This window comes from Astyanax mexicanus, chromosome 10 (assembly GCF_023375975.1).
Source record: "Astyanax mexicanus isolate ESR-SI-001 chromosome 10, AstMex3_surface, whole genome shotgun sequence".
NCBI classification, from domain to species: domain Eukaryota; kingdom Metazoa; phylum Chordata; class Actinopteri; order Characiformes; family Acestrorhamphidae; genus Astyanax; species Astyanax mexicanus.
In genome coordinates, this window is record NC_064417.1 from 26,708,036 (window position 1) to 26,731,867 (window position 23,832).

General features: G+C 38.2%; 1 protein-coding gene across 7 annotated transcripts in view; it reads right to left on the minus strand.

Moving 5' to 3' along the window:
• Window positions 1-12,734, minus strand: part of rapgef2b (Rap guanine nucleotide exchange factor 2b) — a 177,143-nt gene extending 164,409 nt beyond the window's left edge. For 4 of the 7 annotated variants that reach the window (XM_049484541.1, XM_049484543.1, XM_049484539.1 and 1 more), the window contains exon 1: window positions 11,982-12,732. In XM_049484541.1, coding sequence (XP_049340498.1) covers window positions 11,982-12,050 — 69 coding nt within the window. In that variant the 5' untranslated portion in view covers window positions 12,051-12,732. Of the gene's footprint in view, window positions 1-11,981 lie in introns of all 7 variants that reach the window. The other 3 variants (XM_049484540.1, XM_049484542.1, XM_049484544.1) reach the window with 3 other exon arrangements.
• Window positions 12,735-23,832: the final 11,098 nt, after the last annotated feature.

Sequence of the window (23,832 nt, forward strand, 5' to 3'; positions counted from 1 at the left end):
CATCTCACAATACGATAGGATACTGTGATTCTGTGATACTTGATATACATTGCAAAACAGTTCTCTATGATACTTCATGGTATCTGGGTTACAGAGGAGGATAAATAAGCAAATAACAGGAATTGCAGATGTATTGGTCAGTCTGCAGTATGTAGGTAAAGCAGCTGCTTTAACAATAATAACAGTCACTTCACACCTTGACTAACACTTTAACACTGTAGTTCCATAGAACCTACATGCACTCGCTCCTGAAGGCTTACGCTACCTCCCGGCCGCTGCGCTCCTCCAATGAACGTCGCCTCGCTTTGCCAAACACTCACACAAAGCAATCCAGACTGTTCTCATACAGAGTTCCCCAATGGTGGAACAAACTACCTTCCACTACCAGATCAGGAGAATCTCTCGCTATCTTTAAGAAACTCCTGAAGACAGAGCTCTTCAAAGAGCACTTACTCTCCTAACACCTCTAACAAACTAACTAATTCTAACCTCATCTCCTTCTTCCTCTTCTCTACTCCTCTATCCCATTATTTCCCTCTGACCTCCTTAAAGGCCCTATCTATAGATGTTTTATTTTTAACTTCTATTATTTTTGTACTTAACCTCTTCTATTATTTGCACTTCAATATTGTAAATAGCTTTGGACAAAAGCATCTGCCAAATGTAATGTAATGTAATGTAATGTAATGTAATGTAATAACCAAAAACCAATCTGGACTAATGAAGCAGTAACTACAATAACTCAAATTAGAGTCTAGCCTGCCTATGTCTCAATAAAAATATTCATATTGGATGCCAGGTATTGATAATGTACACCAAAATGATAAGATATATTGCTATATTGTCCCACAGCTACTGTGAGCATAGACACAAAGAGGTAGCATTAAATTGATCAACTGCCTCATATTTTGACCCAATTACTATTAATTAAACCTAATCTAGGAATATTCTTAAATTCTTCATCACTTCAGAGAATGCAGTACCACTGTTCCACATCCCAATGTTGGGTTGGGGGGGCTTCGTACCTCTCTAGCAGACTCCTGACACTGTGCATGGTGACCTTGGGCTACCATCCTAAGTATTCTGTTTATACTAACAGTGCTCGTCTATGGAGATTATTATACAGGCTGTGTGAGGAGGAAATGAGATTCATAAGAACTCAGCGCTCATTGAGAAAAGCTGTGAGTAACTGGAGTGTTTACGATGCTCTCAACACCCTGACATTTCCCAGCTTCATTAAGAAGCTCAGCGGCTGAGTAAAGCAGTTCATAAGATCCGACACCTCACACAGCCCACACACTCCTAATGAAAGGCTCTCATAATTCAAACTGCAGGGGCCAAACGTGCAGTCTGAATTAATGTACAATTCATTATACATTCTTACATCATCGCAGATCTTTCCTATACATCTCCCATCACTCGTTTCAGAGGATGAGATATCCGCCCATGGATGGAGATCAGAGTAAAGCAGTAGCGAGTGGATCAGGGCGAAGAGAGAGGCGGGAGCAGATCAAAGCAGGCCGCTGTGGGTAAAACAGGGCCGAGGCGCAGCATCGACACGGGCGGACCCGACTACACGATCAAAAGAAGCTCCAGAAGGGACGGGGGCCGATAAGCATTCCGGTAGCCCAGCACTAGTTAGAATCAAACAGGACCAAGCCTCAGGACAGGCACAAAATGCACAGTCACATTCAAGGCCGGCTCCTTCCCTCCCTCTCCAACCCTGAAGTCCAGAACCTGCCACGACTCAGCCTCATGCGGCTCTGAGACTGCCCAGCCAAACGGCACAGTATTGATGAAATGCCACGACGCGTTAGCTCAGTACACGTGGGCGATGTAGCTCCCGCCCTGATGACTATGAACATGCTGTGAGAGACAAAACACTCCGGAGGGAAACAGCAGAACATTTACAAAAAGACATGAAGAAATATCAAACCTTAAACTGTCTTAAGGACTCCATGTACAATTCAAATCTTCAGCCTAAGACAATTCATAGTGCATCCTGAACGATTCATAGTAGTAAATGAATAATTTATGGTGGCTACTGAACAATAACTAAGTATTTATTGAATAATTCATAGAATAATTTAACATGGAAGAATTCATAGAAGGAACTGGATAATTTATAGTAATTACCAAATAATTCATAGCGGGTTACTGAACAAATCATAGTGAATACAGAATTATTAATTGCAGGTAAGTGAATCACTTAAAATGGAAACTGAATGATTCACATTGGCTATGGAATACTTTATACAAGTTACAAGTGGATTCTGAAAAATTCATAGTAGAAACTGAAAACCTTAGTAAGTAACTGAATCATTCACAGTAGTAAATGCAGAATACTTAACAGGCACTTAAATACGTGCATGTAATAGGGTTAGGATTAAAATAAGAAAATTATATATAAAAAAACAAGCATACTAATTCTTATAAGATTTATCATATTCATTGTAAATTTAGTGACTCAAATCAAATTCAGGAAAGTCGGGTTATCTATATACTGCAATTCATGCAGCTGTACACTGGGTACCATTAAATCCACCTGCCTAATTACTGTAAAAGTACAAGTATTCATATAAGATCAGTTTCATACACTCAATCATGAGCTGCTTTATCAAACCCGGTGAGAGTGTAGAGCATCTATCGCTCTGGTAGTGATATTTTGGGTTTATTCATAAAAGTTTCATTATTTTAAAGAGTAACGATGCAGACCATAAAAATACATCAGAGTACAATACTCTAGTAGACAGAGTTACCGCATTTTACTACTTAAGCACATTAGTGAAGTAGTTCTCTGCTTTTAGTAAATATCCAAGGCTCAGTGACACACATGGGGAAATGAAGGCTAGAATTTCTGGTTGTATCTAGAAGAAATGCTACCAAGAGCTACTAAGATAATGCTGGTAATCGTATTTAAAATCTTGCTGCAGGGAAACAACACAATACTCAGAAAACGGTTTAATGTTATGGCTAATCGAAGTATGAACAACAGCCTTGAAGACAAGCCTGCTTATTGTTCATCCTTCCTTATCAAAAGCACAAATACACAGAAAGAGGCGTCTTACCTCAGGATCTAAGAAGAAGAAATCCAAGCGTAAAACGAGAGTGTCCTGATGTGCTACTGTACAGAAGATAAAAGCACCTTTTTTTAAAGCTGTAAAGGTTTAAAGCAGACGTTTTTTACAGCCAGGAGCCAGTGACTACTTTCTTGAATAAAGCCTGACTCCTGCATTTAAATCTACAGACGTTCCCATTGGTTCAACTTATTAGATTCTTCTGCCAACACACAAGTCGTTGTGTACAGATTAAAAAAGGGGTAGTCCAGAAATGGAGTAGACTGTTAGCGAGCTTTAGTCTAATCAGTTTACTTTTAAAAAGCTGCATGGGCCTGAACAGCCCTAGTGCTTCCGCACAGGATTCAAACAGTCAAACTGGACCAGTTCTCTAAACTAAACTGAATCATTTATAATAGATACTGAACTATTATTTACTGTGGATACAAAAATCTGCATAGTTGATAATAATGTGTGCTAGAAACTTACCAATTCATAATAGTGAATAATTCATAATGGATACTGATTTCTGCATAGTAGAATAATTTATAGCAGATACATACTTGATACAGAATAATCCATGGTAGTTATTGAATAATTCAGAGTGGATACTAAATAACATATAGCACATACTAAATGATCTATAGTAGAATAATCCATGGTAATTACTGAATAATTTAAAGTGCATACTAAGTAGCTCATAACAGATTATAGTAGATATTGAATAAACACTTGTAGAGACAAAATGATTCATAGTGGACATACTAATTAGATGTATTAGAATTAGTTGCACACTCCAGTGTCCTGAAAAGAAGTTAAATTACACACACTGCACCGTAGACTGCATGTATAAGCAGTACATCATTGACCTTCAGTGTCTGAGTGGAACGATACACAACTCATGGTCACACGGACAGGCGGCGATGCTGATGATGACTCAGCGAGTCTGTTTATAAACTGTGTATTGCACATTCATTATCACAGTCCTGGACTCTGCAATGGAGCTCTGTCATTGTGAAAGACTTTAATATAATACATTCCGTTTATAAAACACGCCTGCTGAGCCGAAACCCCCAGTGTTCACTGTTACAAATTCCAGAAATGTCTGACAGCATTTCAGATGTTACAGTAGAGGGTTGAGTGAGCACATAATCCACCCACATGACTTTAGAGAGGCATAAGTATAACTGTTTGGACAGGATTACATTAGTTTACATGGGTAAGTAGAAGGTTTATGCTAGATACACATGGGATAAGAAATCTCAGTACAGATTACAGAGATGGGAGTGGTTGTTTAGGATTTAGGGAGGCTACATGCTACATAACAAGGATTGAGTTGTAGACAAATACACATTCAGATCTTGTGTTTTCAATGCTCTGTCAGTGTCTACTGTGTAAGCACCCCAACACTTCACCATCTCACCAAAATCTTCCATTTGCAATAAATTTGGCAGCACCAATTTACGACCGCCCATGCTGGCCTAATATGGAATGCAGAAAATACAAAAAAAGGCTTATTTGAGTCTGCAAACTTTAGCAAAAACAAGAGAAATCAAAAATATACAATGTAAAAAAAAGAAGGTGTACAAAATATAATGACAAGAACATCTTTTTAACCGTTAAGCATTGGGTGGACTGACCATGCTTTGATTATTCTTCTCTGCGCAGAGAAGAATGGATGTAGGTAAATACCAACAAATTCTAAAAGTAATAAATCACAATGTCTGTTAAAAAACAATCTGAAGATGAAAAGAAAGGACAGAAACTCAACAATGAATGGGATAGCTCAATGTGGAAATCTACTTTTCTACAATACTTTTTCCCCCACATACAGCATATGTTGGCCACCAAACTAAATTAAGACATTCTGTTTCATCATGGAAAGTATCTCATGAAGGAAAGTCTCAATATTGTGCATTTGTCCTAAGACAATTTATGTGTATATATATTGTAGCTGCAAAGGGGGACAGACTCTATATTAATGCCTAGAGATTAAAAATAGAATGTGATAAAAGCTCTTGTAGGTGTAACATGCAGGCATCTCATAACATTTGTCCATATAACTTGCTAACGGTACCCACCACCCGGTTAAAGAGTTCCGAGGCTGCATTTTGTTGCTACGCCCCTAAACTCTGGAACTCTCTCCCAGACGACCTGAGGGCCCTTAATGATTTAAACATTTTCAAGAGGAAAATTAAGACGTTTTTGTTCTGTAAGGCTTTTATTTGAGCTACCTTACTTCAATTATTTAAAATTTTCTTTTTACGGTTATATTTTTATTTTACTGGACTCAAGTATTGTTTTGAATAATTGAACTTCTACACCTTGTGTGTTATTATTTTCTGTAAAGCACTTTGTAAACTGTGTTTAAGAAAGTGCTATATAAATAAAGTTTATTATTATTATATAGTGCATTAGCAAAGGGGAAGGGGCCCTTTGGGTTTAGAATTATAGTATCTGTAATGTGTAGGTTTCCAAATTCTTTGGTCCACGGTGTCTGCAAAATGAAACAAAGACAGGCATTCCGAAGGAAAGCCTCAGTCAGTACTGTGCATATGTCCTTAAACCTGTCCATATAATGTATCTGCGAAGGGGAACAGACTCCAGACTCTGTGGAGTTACAATGGGATGTCAAATGATCCTGCAGTAGGTGTACGTTTTTTTTTTTTTGCTAAATAAAAACCTTTTGTGGTGTGAAGAAAAGTACTTCATGAAGAAAAGCCTCAGTCATTATTGTTCTTATGTCCTAAAATGTTTGTCCATATAGTGTAGCAGCACAATAATGACTATAAATTTACAATGGGACATCATAACAGCACCTGCATATGTCCCAATGTGAAGGTGCCCATATATCCTTTTGTTCACATAGTGGCTGACAAAAAAAAATAAAAAGAATCATTCTGTGGTGTGAAAAAAAGGATCTCAAAGAAAAGCCTCAATGGTCAATAATAGCCTCAGGAGGCTGACGAGAGATTTGAAAACACGGACTCCACAGTTCATACAAAAATAACATGTGACTCCATTTACACTGGCAGGCCGAGTGTGAGCCTAAGGGCTACGGACAGACGCTCCAGCTCGGAAAAACACTAAAGGTCCCGGAGCCACAAGCGTACGCCTGCAAATCACTCAGCAGTCGAAAGCTGTTTCTCCTTACTGGAAACCGTACAAATATCACAGCGCCTCCAAAAACGGCGTGTTTAGATAACGAGAGCCACCAGATGACAGCCTGCGGATATTCCATGTGTTCGGCTCCGCTCGATGACCGACGGCGAGGCGGAGCTGCCGCTTTGTTGACAGAGATAAAAATTAAAGCAATGGGACAATTAGCACAGCGTGCCGATGCTAAAGGCTCCGCAGGCCGTAAAGCACCTGCAGCCCAATGACTGGCACATGTGCAGAGATGCACATCAGTCGCCAACAAAAGGGGAACAGGGTCAGGAGAGTTTTCCCAAAATAAAGTGCTGTTGTTTTCCTTTAAGTGCTGTTGGGTTTCTCATATGTGCTTCCTCATCCTGCTCAGGGCAGGAAAAACGCAATCAATCAAGTAGGAGAACTTCTGGACCTTAACAACACACATTAGTAGATGACGTTATCATTGATGGCAACAGAGATATATTTAAACCAAGCCTTGAAGCCTTGCCCAAAAAAAACTATTGAGACATCTCAATAGAGACGGTGGGATCAAAGCACCTGTGGGATTTGTTATTTTAAAAAAAAAATGTTACAAAAGAACTGTTGCTAAAATGTGCATTTCTTAATATAGAGCAAAGCAAAGAAAGGTCCATAGTTAGCAGACTTTTCATTATTATTATTTTTACCCAATTGTTCCCCAATGTCCAACGCAATGTTCCTGACACTAGCAGGGTGAGGACAGGACATGCACTTGCCTCCTCCGGTACAAACCAGTATTACTAGGTAAGCCAACATACTCAGAAGAAAGAGCAGGAACCCAAAATCAAATACCACTACTGGTCCAACGCTAGTAAATCACTTATCGAAATAATGTATGTATATAATTTAGTTTAGCTTTTGCCTGGATGACCAACAAAAACAGCTAACAGAAAACAAAACTGTTACCCTTTAGCCAAGTTTCTTCGAATCTGCGCATGAAAAAACATAGTGCGTCCAACAAGAACAAAAGCCTCTTGGTTTAGATACTTTATACAACAAAACTAGTTCTACAGACATATGTTTTATACCTTGGAAAACAATAAATAAATAAAAAAACATCAACTAAGGAACTCTGGTTCTGGCAAAATACAGAAAACATAATATAAAAAGCCAAAGACAATAATTTTCTCATGATTCACACTCACACAATTTTAAATACATACATGTTTTTTTGCCTTGTTCTTCACATTCAAAGAGAAGCCTCTAGAGGACAATCTTTACAGGGTCCACCAACAAGGCCTCCATGTTAAGAACCTGATAGTCAATGTACAGTGCAATACTTCTTAGTAAAGCATGATCTTCCCAAGCAAATCCTGAGAAATGTACTGAGTGTCATGGTAATAAATATGTGTATTAACTAGCACCAGCCCCTTTACTGTTTGAGTAAAAGTGCATGTTTGACAAGGTCATGTTATGGCTACTGAGCCTGCACACATCTCCTCCATAAGGGGGGCTTCCCCACCAGCACGTTGAATCTACTATGCCAAGAAAGCGGACTGGCTCTTTTTGTTAAAGGGTGGGATTTTATTCAGAAAGTGGCATCATAGTTAGTGTTACAAGAAATCCCATTTTTACAGTGACGAGAGGCCTTCTCATCAATAATAAGCTATTTGTATTTTTTGCTACGTTTTGTTTTTGAGGGTGGACCTCAATCATTTGAACCTTAAAACAAGCCAAGTTTGGCTTACTCATTAAACCACAGGGTCCCAATTGAAGGTCAAGATGCCATCTCCCTGTTGGCACCTTGCTAATTGGCTGTGGCCTTTTAATCCCCGCATTACCTTCTACTCTCCAAAAAGATCTATCCTACAGCAATCGCCATTCCCCAAAGCACCATCCCCTTTGCCATCTCCCTCTTCTCTCTGAACTGAGATTAGCATGCTTAAGACGGTCAAATCCACGCCGACCACTGGCACCGTTACTGTTGACCACAGAGTTGGTAAAGCCACGCCATAAGGAGAGTGCCAGCTAAATTAGTATAACCAGCGTCAGGGCTTTACACCAACGACTCCATGCCACACCGTGTCCTCGTCTCACCCATGGCCCCGTCAGATCCCTTGTTACCTGTCCAATTACATCACACCCCTGAACAGCAAAGCAACCAATTGTTTACCGTAGAGCTTAAAGCCCTTGAATCGTCCCTTGTTTAATAAAGAGCAAACTGACTCCAGCAGCAACAGCAAGGCAGGAGTAGTGAGACTGCTGAACAGTGGCCAAGCCCAAGTGCAGCAGTGTGACTTAAAGGCTCCATCATTCAGCGGGAGCGGACGCAGGATATCACGTAATCACTGGGAAATGCAGCTGCGCCGAATTTGCAGGCCGGCTATTGCTACACTAATGAATACCACACTGACCATTGGCTCCTTCTGCTGACCGATACTGCTAAAAGTCAAGTGTGGATAACATAACTATCCATGATTAGGCTATACAAAGTGACCAGCTATAGATAACAAACTAATGGGACTGACTAAAGGGCCCATATTATGATTATTCTATTTTATAAAAAAGACAGTTTAAAAAATTAAATAATTAGTAAAGGATAGTAAAGTTTGTGAACAGGTTTCAAAACATTCCCTTTATTTTGGAGCAGAAATATAGGACAGCCAATAATCACGTATTACTATCTATTAGAGAGATTTGTGACATCACAAAAATTACATCCATGTTTTATCTGCCAGTTCAGCCTACCACAGTGTAGTCCCGCCCATCCAAGCTTAAACTGTAAGTGTATAGTGTGTTTCAGGCTATACTCATTGTGAAGAGCAGCCAAATCAGGTATCACTATCCTTTGGATTGTTTAGTAAGACAAATATTACATTTACATTTTATCCACAAGTTTAGCCTTCTGCACTTTAGCCCTGCCCATTTAAGGTGAAGTAGAAGCGGTGTTTCAGTGTGGACTGATTTGCGAAAAAGTCTATAAACAAGTATCACAATCCGTTACATTCAATTAAAGGAACAATATTGTGAAAAAATAAGACACAAGCTAAATGTTCCATTCACTCCACTCCAGTATCCACATAAACTGTCAAAAAAGCTCCTGAATTTACCATTTATAAGGCATGACAAAAAACACATTATCATTTTAACCCCACCTTTTTAAATTTATATATGAATGAAAACAGATGCAAGTACAGCTCACTTCAATAACTTTGTTTATTAATTTTTTGACACCACATAAACCACATTTAAACCTTCTCCACTAATGAAACTGCCCACAGTTTAAACCCGCCTAATCAAGCTAAAGTTATGACGTTTTTGAGTGTCTGAAGTCTGCCTGAGCCAGAAGACGGCACAATACAATGAGAAGGTTTTTTTTTTATGTAAACCCTTAAAGTGTCAGAAATAGACCCTAGGGGTTAAAATGAGACACAGAGCAGTATGCCACATTCTTCAAAAGTCCATATCATTGTTTCTGCTTGGTTTGCTTTTTTTGGCAGGGCAAGGGCAGCCAATCTGAACATGTTGAGGTTATTTATTTACATATAAGTACTGTCACACAAATCCTAGTATCTTTAAAATAGAAACTTTATAGAAGGAGGGAGGATAAAGAAACTTAAATAAAATATATTAAAACAGTAAAATTATTTTATTTCAACTTATTGCTATATGGCGTCAAATGTGTATATTTTATTGAAACCAAGGAATTCTATACTCGCTAAGATTAACTCCCCAATCAGTCAAATTATTTAAAGTGTAAACATGTAGTGAAGAATATTGTTTGTTACATTCTGTGAAACTGACAACAATAAATCAATAAATCCTGGTATTTGCCTATTTAGGAGTATTTTATCTTCTTCAGTAACAAATATGCCATGAAGTATAATAGAGAATACTCACACGGTACATCGAGTATTGCAGAATCACGGTATTGTGATACCATTGTTATTGTGGGGAATGGATTATGAGAATATTACATTGTGAGATGCCCTGTGATTCCCGCAACTAATATATATATCAGAAAATCAACTAGAGGGTGAAGATACTACTATTGTTTCTGAAAGAAATCCCAATATTTCTTCGTCTCAGGCTAAACAATCCACACTCACAAAGGCCTCCCCCGCTGACCTTTTTCACACATCGACTGTCAAAATCTCTGGCTTTTCCCACCTGTCACCCACAGCCTGCCACAGGGGAACACGTCAAACCAGCACACTGCATTAAGAGCACGGACATTTCCAGCGCCCAATAAACCATGGCATTGTTTAGTCCACTTAATTCAGACCAATAAATGCAGGGGATGGTATCAGATCTCTGACAGACAGAATAACCTATGGCCCATCGCCACCAATGTCTGCTACAGCAGCATTTAATTGGTATTGATTGGGGAAGCCTATTGTTGTCCAGATCGGTGAATCGCAAACCATCACAGTCAATGCAAATAGAGACAATTACAGTGCCAAAAAATCCACCACTGTCATCGATTCAAAGCTGTTGCTATGTGAAAAAACAGTAATAAGGCTGCTGCTGCTGCTGCTGCTACTGTTCATGACAAAGGATAGATGGGGAGGATGCTGTGGGTGCTGGGGATGAAAGGGATGCAGAGATGCTGGCTAGGGAGGACAAAATAAGAAGAACAAGTGGAGATATAGTGAAGTATAGTAATGACACTTATATTCAACACTTAACACTTAATTCGCCCAATAGCAATGCTAAAACATACATGTGACTTTCACATTAAAAAGAACATGGACATGTATCAGACTCATTTAACCCACTCTAGGGGTGATTGGAAAAGCCTTGTCCTTCAAAAATAAAACGAAAAGGCAGCTTCCATCATTGGTGTAAAATATTATGTCAAATAGTCTAGTCACAATAATGATGTCATCGAGTTTTCATACAATGAATGAGAATGGGAATGATCTCAACAAATATTGCTCATCTCAATATTGCCAATGATCTTTTTTTTGGCAAGGGAGAGCCAAGATCTTACTGTGAATAAGACTTTGTTTAAAAATTGCTGCTTTATTATAACAGTGTTTAATTTATTGAGGATACTTAAAAAATGAAATTCCATTGCCAATGTCTAAATATTCTTTACCAATTACAAATATTCATTGATTTTTAAATAGGTGTAATTGCACTAAGTGGCCTTAAAATGACCACAATGACAATGACAATATAATGATAATACATTGTCCGAAAAAAATAGCTACAACAACAAGCTGTTTTGTTATCATTTTATCAGTGGTATAAATAGAGATGCACTAAAAAAAATCCTTGTTTTCAAGATTTTCAATTGATCTGCCACTTCTTTTTTTAACAGTGCATAAATTAAATAGTGTCAGTAGCACACAATGGTATTGAAATGACCGTAATGTTGTTTATTGCAGGTATATCTGGAACAATATATTGGAATAGCCTAAAATGAGAAGAATATTGTTTATTGTTTAATTAGAAAAATATCCTTTATTGCAATAATTTATAGAATTATAGATTGTAATGGTTTAAAATGAGAATAATATAATTATTTCTGGAATTAAATATTGTCCAGATTTAACCAAATCATGATGACAGGCCTAATCTTAATAGTGATGGTGACAGAAGGTAACGGGAATAGGTTACAACCGCTACCAGCAGCTTTACAGCCAATTACCAGTCTAACACTAAAGAGAACATAACACTTAAGCCTCAGACAGACAGACAGCTAGCTGTTAAACAGTGTAAACAGTGGAAATAGTGGAAATTGAGTCACTATAAAGCAGGAGCCAGTGATATAATGCCTATGTAAAAGGCAGCAGGAACCGTTCTGACCTGTTGCGTCCTTTCAGCCGGATTCATCATGACCGCCTGCCGAAAGCTGTTATCCACGTATGAGGCCATTGTTTTGCTTTGTTTGGGATTATTCTGTACAGTTCAGAGTCTAAAATCCAGTCGGAAACTTCTTCTTTCCTCCTCCTGTCTTCGTAAAGCTCACGAGAAAAACAGCTCCGGTAAAAGCTTCAGCAGTAGAGGCGGCGGAGCGGCAGCAGTGCCCGCCCGTCTCCTTCTCCTCAGCGGCCGCGCAGACTGACTCCCTCCCGCCCTGCCTGCCCAAGGCCCGAGCCCAGGGCTTTCCTCCTCCGCTGCCCGGTCCCGACCCTACAGCGCACCGCTCTGGGGCTGCTCTTTGTGACGGAGCTAACAACAGGCAGGTAGGCGAGCCCTCTGAAGTCGCAGCCCGGCCAGGGTTCACTCGAGAGGGGCTGACAGAGCCGCGGAGCCGCGGTCACTCGTACTCTCCCCGTTCCTCTTCCAGACGCTGGAGAATAGGCATTTTCCTAACACTCCTTCACCCCGCTCAGCGCTTCCATTTCTGGGGGGTTTCCATTTCAAAACCACTCAAAATTAAGTACTAAAACTCCGTCCATTCCTTCTTTTCCTAAAATAAACGATGTTTAAACACATTAATCAACAGACGCGCTGTTATTTTATGCTGAAATGAAAATAAAGGTTTGGACAAACTGTCTGCCGTCTCCACTGTTGTATCCCACCCCCACCACCACCATGGTGACCGCCCCGGGAGAGCGGAGCTACATGGGCGAGTCCATTCCCATTCAAGTCACGGTAGCTCAGAAGCTCCACAGCCGGTTTATGGAGAGCCTGCCCACTCTCTATAATCTCCCCGTTATTACAGAAAACTACTGAGAACCACTAGAGGGAGCCCGCGAGTGAGTCCTCAACGAATGGGAATGAATGGAGCTATACGGCTAAAAACACAAATTCAAAATTAGTAATAAACTATTTGCCCAACATTTTCTTTAATTTTACAAAATATACTGTAGTATTTTGCTAAAAAGTGAAGAAAACCTGGTTATGTATTTTCGGTTTTCTACATTAAACAGGTTTTAGAGGGTACAGACGCTAGCATTATTGCTACTAGTGCTAACTGGTTGGTGAGCTGAGAGATGTAACAGCCAGTGTAACCTTTTTTTTTAGCCCCGCAGGTGCTGAAACCCTATTGCAATTGCTAGAATTTTTTCTAATCAGATTTGAATCACTTTCATGTGTGGTCCTAAATCAAATACGTATCCAATCCATGGACATGCGACCTGAATGTAACCTGTCAAATAGGAAAAGCACGCCACCTGGCCTTTTTTTCCTCCTCGACCTGAGCATGTACTAGGATTCAAGGAGATTTTATTGTCATTCGCACACATGTGGTACATGAGGTGGAACGAAATTGTGATCTCACGATCCAGTTTTACACCCAAAGAGCTGTTATTAATAGATATATAGATAAAAAAAGAATACAATAAAAGAAATAGAATATACAAAATAGATAGATAAATATCCCAAGAATAAAAAAAATAAATAGAGAGTAGAAAGGTTCAGCAACATGAAGTCCAGAGTGCAAGTGTGCTATAGCAGCATGATAATGTGAATTAGAGCAGTGGAGATAAAGTGTCTCAGTGCAAGTAAAGTGACCATGTTGGTAAACAGTAAACAGTAATTTGTCCTTGGTGTCAGTGCAGTGTGTTGTTAAGTGGAGTTTAAGAGTCTTACAGAATCCGTGTATCATTCGTTCATTTGATATTCAATTGAGAATCAAAATCGGAAAATTAAAAAACCAATTCGTTTTTTCGTTTTTTCGTTTTTGAATATAATACCAAAAAACGAATAACGGCTTGTATTTTGTATTTTTATTTGGTTATCCAAACAAAAATTGGAAATTTAAAAAACGGACCAGGAGCCGAATTTGATTTTGATTTTGAACTTGACCCATTTGTGTGCCCCGGAAGTTACCGATTTGTTTATTCTTGGTGGGTTTCTGTTGCGCGGGAGTTCACTGCAGTGTTATCTACACAGTCTGTATTGCTGTAGGCAGCATGGCCGGACTGGAACCACATTCTGGCCTAATTAAAGATCTTTTTGAAGGTATTAACTAAATATGACATTTAGCTACGGAACGTTAGACAAACACCTGAAAGATCCTGCCGATTTTTTCTGTTGTCATATCGTCTTCTTTCACTGCAACGCGTTTAGTTCCTCTGAACAAGATAAAACTCTCCATCCTCAACTCCATCCAAAGCCTACAGCAATACAGACTGTGTAGATAACACTGCAGTGAACTCCCGCGCAACAGAAACCCACCAAGAATAAACAAATCAGTAACTTCCGGGGCACACAAATGGGTCAAGTTCAAAATCAAAATCAAATTCGGCTCCTGGTCCGTTTTTTAAATTTCCAATTTTTGTTTGGATAACCAAATAAAAATACAAAATACAAGCCGTTATTCGTTTTTTGGTATTATATTCAAAAACGAAAAAACGAAAAAACGAATTGGTTTTTTAATTTTCCGATTTTGATTCTCAATTGAATATCAAATGAACGAATGATACACGGATTTTACAGCTTCCGGAATGAAGCTGTTTCTGAGTCTTGTTGTTTTGCACTTAATGCTCCGCAGCCTCCGGCCTGAGGGGAGTGGGACAAAAAGTGCATGTGCTGGGTGGGTGGGATCCTTCCTGATGCAGGTGGCCCTTTTCCTGCACCTGGAGGTGTAAATGTCTGTGGTGCTGGGGAAGCTAACTCCAACAATCCTCTGTGCAGCCTTCACCACCCTCTGCAGTGCTTTCCTGTCTGCAGCAGAGCAGCTTCCATGCCACACATTGATGCTGGAGCACACGACGCTCTCCACCACACATCTGTAGAAGGAGGTGAGGACTACGCTCCCGAGTCCAGCTCGTCTCAGCCTCCTGAGGAAGTAGAGCCGCTGATGTGCCTTCCTGACCAGAGTGGAAGTGTTGTTGCTCCAGGTGAGGTTGCTGGTCAGGTGCACACCCAAGTACCTGTAGCTGTCAACCACTTCCACCGCAGATCCTCCAATGTGCAGGGGGAGGTGGGCATGCTTGCCCCTTCTGAAGTCCACAATCATCTCCTTTGTCTTTTTTACATTGATGCAGAGGTTGTTTTCTCTGCACCAATCCTCCAGGTGTTCCACCTCCTGCCTGTAGCTGGACTCATCTCAATCTCATCTCAATCTCATCTCACTACAGACCATATACATAATATAAAATTAACTAACTAACTAACTAACTTACTAAATTAATTAATTGATTAATTAATACATAAATAAATAAATGAAACGGATTTCATAGGTCTCTTTACAATCTGGCAAGTCTGTTTATTTAATTTCTGAGCCGCATTGTGTTACTAAGCAAGCGTTTGGTTTAAAATGTTTAGATATTAATGATTGAAGCTCAGATTGGACTGAGAAGTTCAAGGCTGAACACAAGCGACTTTGATCTGCGATTTATCCTCAACTTATTTCACAAATTTTACTCATTTTCACTCATTTTCACTCATTCTCACATTTCACTCATTTTACAAATTCTTACACTCACTACATTTCACACATTTCTCACTTATTTACATTCTCACACATTTTTACTCATTTTTTTTTACACATTTCTCACTAGATTTTACACATTTCTCACTCATTCTCACATTTGTTCCCTCATTTCTATCAGGGCTTTTCTCACCATGTCTTTTCCAGGTTTTTTTTCAGGGCTGGAGCTGCTGGACTACCTGGACTGGCTGGAGGAGCACCACCCCATTTCCCCAGACCAACCGCTTGTGTCGTTTTTTACTGTAAGAAACAACTTTTCTACACTAATCTCACTAATCTTATTTTCCCTTCTTTAATCTGGTTCTCTTTGTACATATGCAGCTGTACCTGACTGATCAGTAAATGAGTGGAGATGGTTTTGAGCAGCACTGATGAGGTTATTTGTGTTTTTCTGTTTATTTGCAGGCCTGTTCTACCCCTCTTTCTTCCCGATCGAGTGGGAGGACAGGGTCGAGTACTGGGTGTGGCGTCTGCGCAGCCATGCTGCACACCTGTGCTTCGTGGAACTGACCTGGAGACTCTGCTTTTTAAATAGACCTTTTTAAATAGACCTTATTAAAGATTATAACATTTCAATATTATACAATGAACAATTAACCATCATTTTTCTCATTACATAGATATAAAAAATAACATTCAAATACAATAAATTCAAAAACTTTCATTTCTTACTGTACTTTTTTATTTTAAATAGTCCAAGGATTATGTTCATTTTCGGTTGTCTTTAGGTTTGCCACATCTGCCTGCAGACAGCTGGATCCTCCATCAGACAGGGACAACGAGCACAAGGGCCCTTGCATCGTGCTCACAGAAGAGGACTGGGAACCACCACGCAAGAAACAACTTTATTTTTCTCTGTATGTATCTCTCTATTTCTCTTTAGTTTCCTTTACATTTTTTTATTTTTTTAAATGTTCTTTATATTTTATAAAGTTAATTAATTATTTTTAAACGACTTATGTTTAAATATGTCATTCTGGTGATTTTACAAATAAATGTAAATATTATTAAATATATATATATATATATTAAATATAATAATGTCTAGCTTTTTAACATTAAACATTTAAAGTTATTATAATGTAAAGTTAATATAAAACATTAAATTTAACCTTTTTACGAGCATCTTTTTAACAAACGTTGATTCCTTTTTTGTTGTTATTGTTAGTATATATTTTTTCATGCTAATATTAACAAACTTTTTTTCCACCTATATATATGTCTCATGTCTTTTATATCTCTTTCCTGTTTGTACACGTTAGCTACTTAGTTGTGTGGCATTATTTCAGCACTGATACCAGATATACAAAACGCTCAACTTTAGCCTTTTAAATATTGCTTAGTGTACCTACTTCCAAACATTACAGGAAGGACATACATTTACTTTTTACCACAAGATTTAACATCAGAATGGCCTACAGAGAAATCAGGAGTGAAACACAGGAGCTAGTGAAACACAGACACTATATGATGGTCATTTCTAAAAAGAATAGGCAGATTACACAAGCCATTAAAGATACAACTCACACCATACTTATTTTTTCACCTTAACTGCTTCAATCCTGTTGTCTCATGCAAATAAATTTGAGATGAGTCCATGAGCAGAGAGATCTGCAATGTTTTCTAAAGATAGCAAATAGTATCATAAAACAATTTGCTTTGATAGAACAAATAAAAGCTCAGCCAGTTGTGAACCTGGGAAACCTTTTTCATTTCTTTCGCACTCTATTCAGTTCAAGAATCAAACGGTCAAAATGTACATGGACCCTGTTCCCTCTAACACATTAATTTCCCACTAATTTAAAGCTAGTTAAATTAGTGTTGTTTTCTGTTGTTGGTAAAGAAGGCGATGTTTATACACATATCAGTGTGCGCAAGTAAGGCATTTCATTTATTCACATTACACACAGATACAGGTCACTTATATTTGTGAATGTGAACCATCAAGATCCGATCTGAACAAAAAATTTGATTTGAGCAAAGTGGCTTGTAAAGTGACCATCTCCAAGCAGCTTGATGTTCCAGTGAATACAGTTGCACATATTATTAAAATATTTAAGATCCATGGGACTGTAGCCAACCTCCCTGGATGTGGCTGCAGGAGAAAAATTGATGACAAAGCGGAGAGATGGACAATACGAATGGTAACAAAAGAGCTCAGAAAAAACTTTTAAAAAGGTTAAATGTAAACTTCAAGCTCAAGGAACCTCAGTTTCAGATCATACCATCTGTCATTGTTTGAGCCAAAGTGGACTTAATGATAGACAACCAAGGAGGACACCAGTGTGCTCATGAGGAGTGGGCCAGAATACCTGCTGAGAGGTGCAGACATCTCATTGGCAGTTACAGGAACTGTTTGATTGCAGTGATTGCCGCAAAAGATTGTGCAACAAAATATTAAGTTAAGTGTACCATAATTTCTGTCTTTTTTTAATAATTATTTTGAAGCATGGTTAAAAAGAAATGTCTGTTATTTAATTTATTAATTTTCATAGCATTTTCATTTATTATTACTTTTGTCAGATTCAAGTTATTTCTGTGACCAGTGTGAATTTTTCTTTCATTAACCGAGGGGGTGACAACTATTTTGTCCACATGTGTATACACAGGGGTTGGACAATGAAACTGAAACACCTGTTTTAGACCACAATAATTCATTGTCCCGACGGACAGTTTTGATGGAAACAGGAGAGTTGAGGTGCACATTGAATTCTGTCGTGATTTGGGCAGCCGTGGTTTTATGTTTTTTGGATACAATCCGGGTTAGCACCCGAACATTCCTTTCAGACAGCTTCCTCTTGCGTCCACAGTTAATCCTGTTGGATGTGGTTCGTCCTTCTTGGTGGTATGCTGACATTATCCTGGATACCGTGGCTCTTGATACATCACAAAGACTTTTTGGTCACAGATGCGCCAGCAAGACGTGCACCAACAAATTGTGCTCTTTCAAACTCTGGTATGTCACCCAGAATGTTGTGTGCATTGCAGTATTTTGATCAAAACTGTGCTCTTACCCTGCTAATTGAACCTTCACACTCTGCTCTTACTGGTGCAATGTGCAATCAATGAAGATTGGCCACCAGGCTGCTCCAATTTAGCCGTGAAACCTCCCACACTAAAATGTCAGGTGTTTCAGTTTTATTGTCCAACCCCTGTATATGTTGACACAAATATGTAAATGCATACACAGACACAGCTTGGCTTGCTCCTGTACAGAACTGACAATATAATATGAATTTTTGGGCAGATAAATATGAACCTATTAGCACTATGCCTGATGCCAGGCGTGGGCTGCAGTGGTATAAATTCCCTAAAAATGTTGGGATGAGTTGGGAAGTTACATACATATAGCGTGTTTGTATGTGCATTTTTTATCCTTTGCTATTCTTAATTCATTTTTATTTCATTTTTGCTGCACGTCATCCAATTAAACAGTATTTTTACACTCTGTAAAGAAACAAAGTTGGGTCAAAAACTGTGTGTGAGTGTGGCACATCTGTTTCAGCAATGAGTGCAACTTTAAGTAGCACAGACAGGGATTAAGTCTAGTCTTGGAGTGCACAGCATTTTGAATTAGGATTTTCTATTTACAGATTCTAAATACAGTTAAAGATTAATGGTATAGATTAGTGGATTTAATAAACGTCTATGTAAAAAAATCTATTTATACATAATATTAGTAAATAGCAGTCATTGCACATGAAGAGCATCAGGGTTCCATCTGCGAAATTACCATGACTTTGTTTTTTGAAAGAATTGAAAAATTCTTTCCACAAGGTCATCATGACACAAAATCTTTAATTGTTTTCTGTAATATTTTATAAAGAAGGTGCTGGTTTCTTTGTATTGCCTGTAAAAGCTATGCATGCTGGGTGACTTCTCCATACTCCACACTATCCTTTAAACTGCAAGGTTGTGGGTTCAACCCCAACTTCTGGCAACTCCGTAAATGTGGAAGGTCTCTATGAATGTACATCCTCTTTGAACCCTGTGATTGAGTGATTGAACCCCGACAATCACTGCTTATGCCTATGTTTTAATTTTCTGATCAATTGAGGTAATGAGAAAATATAAAATTGGATATAAAACTTCAATATTTAAAGGAATGAAAAAAGTTTTTTATTTGTTTTTTTCAATAATATAGATTTATTTATGTCTACCCTTCCCATGTGAATTTTAGGTAAAATTAAAGAAAAAAAAAACTTGATTTCCTAGTTTTTGCATCTTTAAATATAAAAAGGTTGGATGGTACCATCAGATAAAATCTGATTCTTAAATGTTCTATTGTGATTGGCAGAAAAGAAAATGTAAACGGTCAGAAAATTAAACAGATAAACATTACACTGACCTTTGATTTGTTGAAACATTAGATATTGTTCTGTGTTTAGAAAATTACTAAATTTTCCAGTAAAAAAAAGTATAAAACATTTATAAACTCTGATTTTGCCCAGTTGCTTTATATAAATCTATTAATTTTAGACTCATACTGGCGCGCCCTCTGGTGCCCAGACAAAACCCGCAGAGATGAAAAGGTTGTAAAGTGTGTATTCTCCTCTCTACAGACTCTCTGGCTCAGCTCCTACAGCGTGCATTCTTTTCCTACCCGTTTTAGAACAAACCACGTCTCCCCTGCGTTCAGATTGGTTAGTAGTCTAGAAGCACGCAAGACGATTGGTCAGAGAGGCGGGGCATATGTAAGTATGCGTGTAAATTAGCCAATCATTGCGCAGAGAGCTGAAGGTTACTAGCCAATTGTGGCACACAAGGCGGGGTGTTGTCCGATTATGGGTGGGTTATAAAATAATTAATTCAGTACAATAGGCAACTAATGCACGAAGAGAACAATACATCGGAATGAATACGGCGTAGTCTGGCGCCACCCGGTGAGTGTAAACAGAACTACAAGGGTTTATATTGGTATTAAATAAGTTTCAGTCCTTGCTGAAATATGTTTTAAAGCTGGTTTTGGAAGGTCTAAGCTGGTTGTTGATAGCCAAGGTATTTGAAAAGCTGGTTAACCAGTTCCTGACGGCATAATATATACTGCATTTGATTTTGGCCATATATTCAAGATGCAAGATTTAAAGAGTTTATTGTCATCTGCACAATAAGGATATTATTTACAAGTAGGAACATGATTATCTACAACGATGAGATGTGACAAAAGTGACAACAGTGCAAAAGGTTCAGAAGTGCAATCATAAATATTGTGACTGTAAAATGAACATGATGTGCCTCGACAATGGCATGTAAGCATGTAGAAAGTTATGTGCTGAGTTATTTCTGAGGTAGGTTTAAGAGTCTGAAGGCAGTGTGGAAAAACGAGTTCTTTAAGGTGGTCTTGCATTTCACATTTCGGAAGTCTCTGCCTGAAAGCAGAAGTGGGAAAAGTCTGCGCTGTGGGTGGGTAGAGTCTTTAAGGCTGGTGGCAGCTCTCCTGTGGACAGATGATCTTCTCAGCAGCCTTTACCACTGAAGGTATGTACGGTTTGTCAAAGTTGTGCTGCTGGACCACACGGTCATGTGTGTGGTCAAGAGGCTCTTGATGACACAGCTGTAAAACTTGCACAGTATTTCTGGAGACATGCCAAACTTCCCCGGCCTTCCTCAGCCTCCACAGCTGATATATAGGTGATGATGGTCATGGCGGTTTGGTCACGTTAGTCCTGCTAGTCAACCATCTTAGGCAAGATGTTTAACTAGCTTGGTCTTGCCAGTCATGAAGTCATGAGTACAGTTGGAGATTTAGGTTGTTTGAAGGACACATAAATTGACACCATCAAATACAGTAAATTCCATCGTGGGGGCACCTATAGGACACCACATCACATTTGATCCTTTGGAAGAACACATTCATATCTTTGTGACACTCTCTGGTAGAGTCAACATAGAGGGCACTTCATAACATCACTGTACACTACTTGAAGGGCAAAAGGGCAGCCATTAAGAATTATGGGCAGTCATTAAGATTCATCATCAGCATTTCTTGATCTAAAAGCACATTATCATCATTTATTTCTAAAAGGAGCACCCTAACAGTCTATCACTTTTCCTACACAAGAAGGGCAGTCAGTGGTAAACTCTTATTTTTTTGTTGCATAAAACAAAACAAAACATGCTTCATAAATTTCTTACTGATTAGCAAATGAAAGTGTGAAATTTACCCATACCCACTAGTTCAGATGTGATACTACAATGAGCATAGTGACAATAAAAAAGACAACAAACAAAATGAATAATGTTAATTAAAAATTCAAAGGAAAAACTCTACATAAAAGGAGCTAACGCTGTATCCAGTCAGTTTGACCGGAGTTTATGTCCCCGTTATAAGAGCCTTATCCCCGTCCGGTAATCTTGTTAATCCCTGGAGACAAAATAATCTGAATTAGTAACAGAGCTTCATAAAGAACAGGATCAGAATTCCACCAACTATTTACACATTAAATCACTGAGTTACGGGTTAACCTACAGTTATTCCATCCAACAGTTAAACCATTTACTCTGTACGACCACCTGACGCTGCTAGAACACCAGCATGGTTTAGCTAAGCATGCTAGCGGGGGTTAACTTAGCACCCCAGCTGTGTTTGTGTTTGGTTTGGTACTCCAGATAACGCGTTTAGTTTTACCGATATATCGGCTAATGTGCTAAGCTAACGTTAGCTTTAACGGGTCAGGTCTTACTTTAAATTAAATACAAACGAAAACAACACTGGAAACCAACTCAAAACACATGCAGCAGTCAGTGGAAATACAGAAGAAAATTACTTACATTTACTTACAGTTATTCTAACTCCATGTTTTCTGGCAGAGGAGGGTCTAATGAATTAATTTCCCTATGAGTTTATGTATAGTTTAGGCTGCAGACTGATAAAACTATGCCCACCCTGTATTAATATCATTTAATGGGATAAAACCATGTATTGCCTATAGTATGAGTGACTCCTATGTCTACAATCACGCTTTTTTTTATAGTAAACTCCATGTTTTCTGCCAGAGGAGGGTCTGATGAATTAATTGTACTATGGGTTTATGTTGACACAATGTACAGTTTAGGCAGCAGACTGATAAAACTATGCGCATCCTGTATTAATATAATTTAATGGGATGTATTGCCTATAGTATAAGTGACTCCTACGTCTAAAATTATGTTTTCTGCCATAGGAGGGTCCGATGAATAAATTTTACTATGGGTTTATGTTGACACAATGTACAGTTTAGGCAGCAGACTGATAAAATTATGCCCACCCTGTATTAATATCATTTAATGGGATAAAAGAATGTGTATAGTATGCGTTTTTTCTACATATTATGTCATATATAACACTACTGTGTGTTTTCAAATATTATAATAATAGTATAGCCTAAGGATATTAAAATTGCATTTTGTCTAATATTAACTGAAAATATATTAACCGCTTGGGTCTTTTATGTTGAAACACGCACTTCCGGTTGCCATTGGACTTGTCCCTCTAATGTTGTCATTCACACCAGAGGTTGTTGCTTTATACTGTTAGTTAAGAAGTATATTGTGACAAAGATTTTGCACTCATTTCAACACCAATCAGCTATAATTACATTGTCTCTCACTGAATTAGGGGTGTGCCATATTGTATTATATGCAATAATATCGCCAACATTTTTGAATATCATGAACAATATTATACCCTGAAATATTGTGCCATATCACCCACCTCTAATTACCATATCAGGGTACTACTTATTTTTGCTAGCAAAAGAAAAATGTACACTGTTCTCATTTCCCATTATATATCTACCAGAGACAGATTATATCTGTTCAGTATCATTTATTTTACTTTAATACTGGATATATGGAGATATATGGAGTGCATTATTAGTATCATGACATTCTGGATCATTGACTTGGGTGGGCCATATCATATCGCATGCAACAGTACAATTTAATTTTCTTTTTGTTGCAGTAGTGTATTCTTGAAATATTTTTTAATTTAGTGTTTTGTTATATCGGCAAGAATATTGTTATCGTGAAAATACCATAAAATATCGTGATATAATTTTAGGGCCATATCGCCCTCCCCTACACTGAATCATCCAACTTAGTCAAACCAAAGTTGCTTTAATTAATATTAAGATGGAGAATCATGTCAGTATATTTAACATATTGACAAAACACATGTTTTATAATAGGTTTATTTGTGTGCATAAATAATTCTAGGTCATGTTACTTTAGTGTCATAAGCTGAACCATACACATAACCGTAGTTATTATTCCCATTCTTTAAAACTATGTTAA